This window comes from Camellia sinensis, chromosome 2 (assembly GCF_055761805.1).
Source record: "Camellia sinensis isolate YWXY chromosome 2, ASM5576180v1, whole genome shotgun sequence".
Classification (NCBI taxonomy): domain Eukaryota; kingdom Viridiplantae; phylum Streptophyta; class Magnoliopsida; order Ericales; family Theaceae; genus Camellia; species Camellia sinensis.
The window spans coordinates 92,876,998-92,884,853 of NC_138962.1; the positions used below are offsets into that span (position 1 = coordinate 92,876,998).

General features: G+C 29.7%; 1 protein-coding gene across 1 annotated transcript; it reads left to right on the top strand.

Annotated features, from left to right (window-relative positions):
- The first annotated feature begins 5,093 nt into the window (after positions 1–5,093).
- On the top strand, positions 5,094–7,624 carry LOC114270073 (uncharacterized). Its single transcript, XM_028211469.2, has one exon. It carries the CDS (start codon positions 5,346–5,348, stop codon positions 7,305–7,307), a length of 1,962 nt encoding a protein of 653 aa, XP_028067270.2. The 5' UTR covers positions 5,094–5,345; the 3' UTR covers positions 7,308–7,624.
- Positions 7,625–7,856: the final 232 nt, after the last annotated feature.

The following is a 7,856-nucleotide window of genomic DNA, read 5'->3' on the forward strand; positions in this document are numbered from 1 at the left end:
AAACCTTGAAGACCCCATCAATGGCTTCTTCTTCCTCATCCTCTCTCTCGATGGCTTCTTCTTCCTCATCCTCTCTCTCGATCTGCAAATTTGAAATTCTGAATTTTTTTTTTTGATACCAAAACGACGTCGTTTTGTCTAGGCATCATCTCAGCCATTGGATCCGTTAATGGGACACGCGTCGCTATATCAAAGATCACTCTAGAAGATCACTTCACATGATCACTCTAGAAGATCCGGACGCAGTATTATTACCATCGCCAATAATCACCTTCCACCCATGGTACCTACCTTTTGTTAAAAATACCCATGACCACTATTTGAAACGATCACTCAACCACTATTTTTGATTGTCAACAACATTTTTGTCCTTGACGGCTGGCTATGACTTCCAATCATCATTTTTAACTGTCGAAAATCTTAACTTTTATGATCACTTTTTTATTTGTTTTTAAAAGTGTCACATATATATATATATATATATATATATATATTAAAATTAAATATAAACACATTTAATTTTTTAATAAATTAAAGCCAATAAATTATAAATTTCACAAAACAACAAATTAGCATTTGTGTTTAATTAAATGTTAGTTTAAGAATAAACTATTTTAGTATTTTGTTTGACTTTTTTACTTAAAATATAAGGTAAAAAAAATTAGTATATTTGAAATTATTATTTTTTTTTTAATTTTTTTTACACAATATCTATTTGATTTAGTTTTAGAATCATGTTTTGAGTATCTTGTTTGTGTTTTGATGATAAAGTTTTTGAAAAGAGAAAATTTGTTTGGTTATGAATTTTAAAAAAAGTTCTGAGTTGTATTTTAAAATTATTTTGGGTTTATTTTTTTTAAATATTTTTTAAAAAATTAATTTTATTTTTTTAGGGTAAATACTTTTTATTCTAAGTATTTTTTTTAATGTGCGCTGTATTTATTACATTTGTGAGTTATATATTTTTAAAAATATTTTAAATATTTTTTATTATTTTGGATGAATTACATTAACGATCATTATAGTTTAGGACTTGTGTTATTTTGATCCATGACCTTTTAATTGTGATATATTTGACCATAAATTTTGAATCTTATTCAAAGTAAGGACAATTGAAGATGTTGTTGCTCTATTTCAAGGACAAAATTGTCAGTTTGATAAAATATAAATTAGTTTGATAAAAATAAATGTCAAAAAATTATTTTTAAATTTTTAACAATTATTTCTATCCACTAAAGATAAAATTATATAAAAATAATAAATCTTTTATATTTTTATTTTATTTTTTTACCAAATTAATTTTTAGTATGCATGGTTGTTCTTGTCAATGTTTTTAAATGATTATCATATAATAGATAGTTATATTTGTTGTTAACAAATATTTTTCGATGATTATTATATAATAAATGTTTATTAGCCTTTTAATGTGTAATGGATATATTTAATATATGAAATATTTTGAATTTTGAATTTTTTTATTTAGGGTTCATTTGGAATGTTGGTTGACTTTTTGGTTATTTTAGCCTGGGATTGAAAAGCCTCGTTTGAGATAATTTTTTTTGATTTTTTTGACTTTTGTGAGAGAAAAATGAAATAATTATAGTTTGATGTAACATTTTGGCTATTTTAGCCTGGGACTGAAAAGCCTCGTTTGAGATAGTTTTTTTTTTTTTTTTTTTTTTTTTTGACTTTTGTGAGAAAAAAATGAAATAATTATAGTTTGATGTAACATTTTGTCATATTGACTTTTTTAACCTATTTTATATTTTTTGTGGTTTTTTTAGCCCCAAACCATTATGCCAAATGAGTGCTTAATTGGTTTAAAAATGACATTAAAATTGTTGTCATGTTTGACTTTTGAAAAAATAAAATTTAATTTAATAAAAATAAATATAAAAAATTATTTCTACCCTCCTAAAAGATAAAATTATATAAAAATAATGTGTTTTTAATTTTTTTCACCAATTTATTTTTATTTTCGTAGAAATTTTTTTTTCTAAAAATAGATTAATTGAATTTTTTTAATTTTTCTAAAAATTATATTAATTTTTGTAAATTGATTTTTTTTGAATCACTCATATATATATATATATATATCTAAATCATACCAAATTATTTAGCCAATACTTAAAAAAATAGCAATATATATATATATATATATTTTTAAAAAGTAAGAAAATAAAAAATATTTTTCTTCAAAAATAAAAATAAAAATATTTTGTTAAAAAATATTTTTTCAAAAACATAATAGATAGAAATAATTTCAAAGAATAAAATAAAAAAATATTTTTTTTGAATTTTTTTGTTTTAAAAATAAAATTTTAAAAAGAATTTTAAATTGAGTGTTTGGTTATAGTTGTGAAATTTTTTGATCAGAAAGATTAACCAAATGCTACCTTTAATTCTATGATATAGGCCTATTTTGAAAATTCGGCTAAAAGTTAATTCTTTTGCTTTTTTTATTTTTTTAAAGTTACATTACTTCTTTATATTTTTACATGTTTTTTTTTTCTTTCAAAAAGTCAAAAAAAATTAAGATGTTAACGTTTAATATATTTCTCAAAATAAGTCATAATTTTTTAACTTGATGATTTTTTAAGTAATTTTTAACTTTGTAACTATTTTTTGAAAAGGTAAATTACAAATACATTTTTTGAAATTTGTTTAAAGTACAGATTATCCCTGTGATTGAAAATTTACAAATATCTCCTTATTAGAATTTTTTATTTAACAAAATTAAGTAAAGAAATGAAATTCATAATTGTTCTATAATAAAATTATTTAAATTATTAATTAAAACATATTTATAATATTATTAAAAATTATTAATTGATTTGATAATTTATTAATAAAAAAATAATTTATTATGAAATTAAAAATTTTAAAAAATAAAATATAATTTTTAAAACTACATTATAATTAAATCTCATTATAATTTATCTTTTTAAAAAATTTCAAACTTATTCAAAAAAAAAAAAAAGAAAAAAAAAAAAAAACGAAAAAATAAAGTACCACGTGGCCCAACGACCTCCCGTCTTTTCAGCTAACATATTACTAGCAAATCGTATTTTGTCAATTCTCGAGATCTTCCCCCCATCCCCATCATATACATAAAAACTCCTCGAAATTCGTGTCCCACTTACCACCTAAAAATTTGAATTCGAAAAACGGTCCCTCACCCTATCCCTCCTACGCCTACCACACACAACACATCCACTCTCCCCTCCCCTCCCCTCCCCTCGCTCTCTATCTTCTTCTCACCCACTCAATATCAATTTCATCAATACACCCATACATTTAAGGTTGAGATTGTTTTGAATGTTTTAAATAAATGTATTTTTTTTATTTTTTTGAATAAAATGTTAAGAAAAAAGATATGAATATTTGAATTAATTTTTTGATTTTTTATGAAAAAATGTGTATTAAAAAATTGTATAAAGAAGTGTGCAGGAGAAAATTAAAGATGTGTGGGCCACAGCCGTACAATCTGCACAGCCGAAATGATAGTAAGAAATTATTAGTTACTTTTCGGGCATTGCATTAGATGGTTTTGTTTGGCCCGTGGGGTCATCACGGGTCCCATTTTTATAATCTGAACTGTTCAATGTGTAGAACTCGTCGAATATTACATGCCTATAAAAAATCACGTTGACTGGATATCGATAGCTATCTGATCATATTTGTTCTTTTTTTAATCGTTAATTATAATACCATTCATTTTTTTATACAAAACTGATTTGATCATGTAGTTATCGATATCCAATCAATGTGATTTTTATAGATATAAAGTACTCGACGAGTTCTACACATTGAACGGTTCAGATTATCAAAACGGGACTCGTGATGGGCACCACAGGCTGAACAATAGTGTGTGAAAATTACACCCAAACAGTGCAATAGTATTTAACAAACGCTGCAGAACGCCAGATTTTTCATGATTGCTGAGTTATATGGATGTGTGGAAAATTATTTTTTTAATATATTTTTTTAGTAAATAGTGATAACTTTTTAACTTTTTGAATAATTTTTTGACTTTTCGAGGAGATGTCAAACTTAATGGCCTTGTTTGGTTTGTGTTTCTCAAAAAATTTTGGGAAAAATTCTCTACAAATAAGTTTTCAAAAGTAGTCAAACCAAACAAATTTTTCTAAATTTTTTTTCCAAAACTTGTTTGGTTTACAAGTTTTCCAAACAAATCCCTCTCTCATACACATCAAATCAATCACTTTTTCCAAAACTCTCTCTCAAAATAATTTTTCAAAACATCTTTTGAAAAAAAACCAAACCAAACAAATTTTCGTACTTTTTATCTCAAAACATGTTTCTCAAATACAAACCAAACAAGCCCAATTTTTCCATTTTTTTAGCTTTTCTTTTTTTATAAAAAAAACGTGATCCAAAAATGTCAAACAAATTGACTTTTAATTCAATTGTTAAAATAAGCTTAAATGATTAATAACATTATAAACTCATACTCAGATATAAAATTCAAAAATAATTCAAAATTTTAAATTAGTAGCTCAAATTCATTTTATATATAAATTTCACATTTTATCAATTCAATTTTTACTAAATATATCCATTTCTAAATAAATTTTAAGATGTTAAGGCCTTATTTAGTTTGTATCTAGAGATAGTTTTTCAGAAAAAAATGTCCAAAATTTATTTACAATTTTTTTTTTTAAAATCACTTTTCACTATGACATATCAATCAATAATTTTTTCTCTCTTCGTTTTCTTTGTCACATATCTTATACATCAATTAATCATTTTTTTTCTCCCTTTTTCTTGTCACACATCCTACATATCAATTAATCACTTTTTCTTTTACACTCATTTATTCAACTAAAAAAAAAAAATTTAAATCATGCAAAAGTCTAAAACTATTTTTAAAATATATAACCAAATAAATTTTCAAATTTTATAAACTCTTATAAAAAAAATATTTTTCAAAATTTTTCTTTAAGTACAAATCACTATTTGTTATGTCCAACAATGTAATTCATTTGAAATTTTAGCATAAATCAATTATTAGTGGTAAATCCATCTTCAATTCCTTAAATGCCCCCTCAAAACATTTACTACTACAAACACAACTTTTAATACACCATTAACTTCTGTTTTTTTGGGAAAAACCCTAAACCCCTCTTCATCAGTCTCATCAGTATCCCCAGTGACTCTTGATATAACGACAGCCTCATCTCATCCTCATCTAATGCGATATATTCTCCACCCCATAAAAACCCTACCAACAAAACAATCCACCGTCTCTCCCATCACCTCTCGTATCCCATCACCCCAAACGCCACAAAAATAATCCCAAACACAAACAAACCCAACCAGCCATGGCCAAAAAGAAGACTACCCACCACAACCGCCAAGACGATAAACCTCCCCAAAACCCGCATCACACCCACCAAGCCGCCATGGACGACGCTTCCGAGAAGCTCGATAACTTGAAATCCCTCAACTCTATACTTCTCAAAGAGGCCGTTGAGCGCCGCCAACAGGTCGAATCGCTTCTCCATTCAAAAGGGTTTCTGGAGTCCGAGTTGAATCGGTCTGATATGGAGAAACAGGGCTTGCAATCTGAGTTGGTTCTGTTGCACGACCTAGCTGCTCAGCTTGAGTTGGAGAGGGATTTGGTTTATGGGTTCGTTGGTGTGCAGGTGAGTGAGCAGGCGGAGGTGGTTGAGAAGGAGAGAGATGGGTTTTGGAGAGAGAAGGTGGAGATTGAAGGGAGGTTGTTGGGACTAGAGAGAGAAATGAAGGAGGTTGTGAGAGAGAAGAGTGAGATTGAGAAGGTGAGGAGAGAGAGGGAATCTGAGATTGGGGTTTTGAAGAAGAAGTTGAGGGACCTTGTTGTGGAGATTGAAAATGAGAGAGATGGGTCGAGTCGTCTGTGTCGAGAGAGGGATGTTTTGAATGGTAGACTTGATGCTCAGATTGAGGAGACAAATGGGTTGAGACTTGAACTCAATGAGGCAGAGAAAAGAGAGAGAAAGATTCAAGAAGAGGTTGAGAAAATGAAGATGAAATACAATGCGGTGATGGAGGAAAAAAATGAGAGAGAAAGAAGGATTGAATCGGTTTTGAGGGACAAGGATTCAATTGAGAGGAATTTGGCCGAGTCGAATCGCGTAATTGAGGAATTGAAGACTGAAATTGAGGAAATAGTTAGCGAGAAGAAAGGGATTGAGGAGGAGAGGAGTTTGGAAATGATGAAGAAAAAGGAGTTCGAAACTGCAGTGGGTGCACTCAATGAGAAGGTAGTGAGTTTGCAAAAGGAAGAACAGAGGTTGCGGGCTAACGTAGCCGATTTGGAGAAGAGGTATGTGGAAAGTGTGGAGATGGAAAAGCAGATGGTGGAGAAGATTGATGTTTTATTGAAAGAAATGAAGGAGAAGGAAAGGAGCTTTGAGAGTTTGATTGAGGAAAAGGGTTTGATCAAGAAAGATTTGAACCAGTCTTTGAAGGGACTAGATGACCAGAAGCGAAAAATGGATGAAATAGTTCGAAAGAAAATTGAGATCGAGGAGGCGAAAGTCAGAGCCGAGAATGAAATTGTTGAAATGCAGAGAGAGATGGGTGAACTTATGGATGATATATCAGCATTGGAAGCTTCATGTAGGAATCAAACAGAGAAGAATGAGCAATTGCAATCTGTAGTTAATCGATATAGAGATGAAATTACTCAAATCACTATTGAGAGGAATGAGGATAGAAAGGGCTTTGAAGATGAGAAAAAGATTAGTATAAGCTTGAGGGAGAGAGTTTTGGAAATGGAGAAGAAGATTAAAGAAACCCAGAAGGTTGTTGGTCAGATGAAAGCTGAAAATTGTAATGTGATTGAAGAAAAGAATGAGTTGGAAAGCCGATGTGATATGTTGATGAAGGAAATAGCGACATTGGAGAATTCACTTTTGAAGGGTAGGAAAGAATTTGATGATATGAAGGCTAAAGTGGAAGCTGCTAATGCTAAGTCGGAGCATGTCTTGAAAATGTTAAGGAACACTGGAGGGATTGTTTGTCTGTCGAAAGATGGAATTGGCCTTACAGAAGATAATGGGATTATTGATGAAGAACAGGTTGGAGAAGAGGTTAAACCGTATGTGGCCGAGTTGGAAGCAATCAAGAATGCTTTCAAGTACAGGGACGCTAAGGTTGAAGGCATGAAGCAGCAGCTTGTGATTCTGCAGAATTCGGTAGCAGAGGCGAGAAAGGGGAAGAACTTTTGGACTTTGGTGTCATCTGCAACAACAATATTTGCTGCAGCTTCTGTTGCATATGTTGCTCGTATTCGCTGAATGCATTTTTTTTTTTTTTTCTGATTTAAGTCCATTCTGATAGGTGCAAAAGCTAGCAATTCCAAGAGTAGTAACTAGCAGGCCAAAAAGAAATGCCAATGCAGATTATTCTCAACTAGAGATCATTTTCTTATATGCTTTTACTTCTTTTCAGTCCTAAGGAACAATACAGCGCACTATTTCCCTTTTGCCCTTTTTTCCTTTGATTCAAAACTATATTTGAATCATTATGTTATGATGTTTTGATCACTCTTTTGTATTGGGGTTTGAGAGCTCCAGGAAATGCAATGAATCCCATTTAATTGGCACTAAATAAATCGCTGAGGTTTTATATCTGCTTACTTTGATTGTCAGTGGTGTATTGTTTGCATAATTCTTAGAACTATTTGTTTCGGACAATAAGAGTGCTTTCATATTATATGTTTGTAGTATTATATTAGAATTCTTGTGGGGATCTGTTGTGGTCAGGAAGGTAGCGTAGGGACTGTTGAAGAATTAAATTGATCGATGAACTACATGGCTTCAGAAAGCAGATGAAGTCAGGAACAT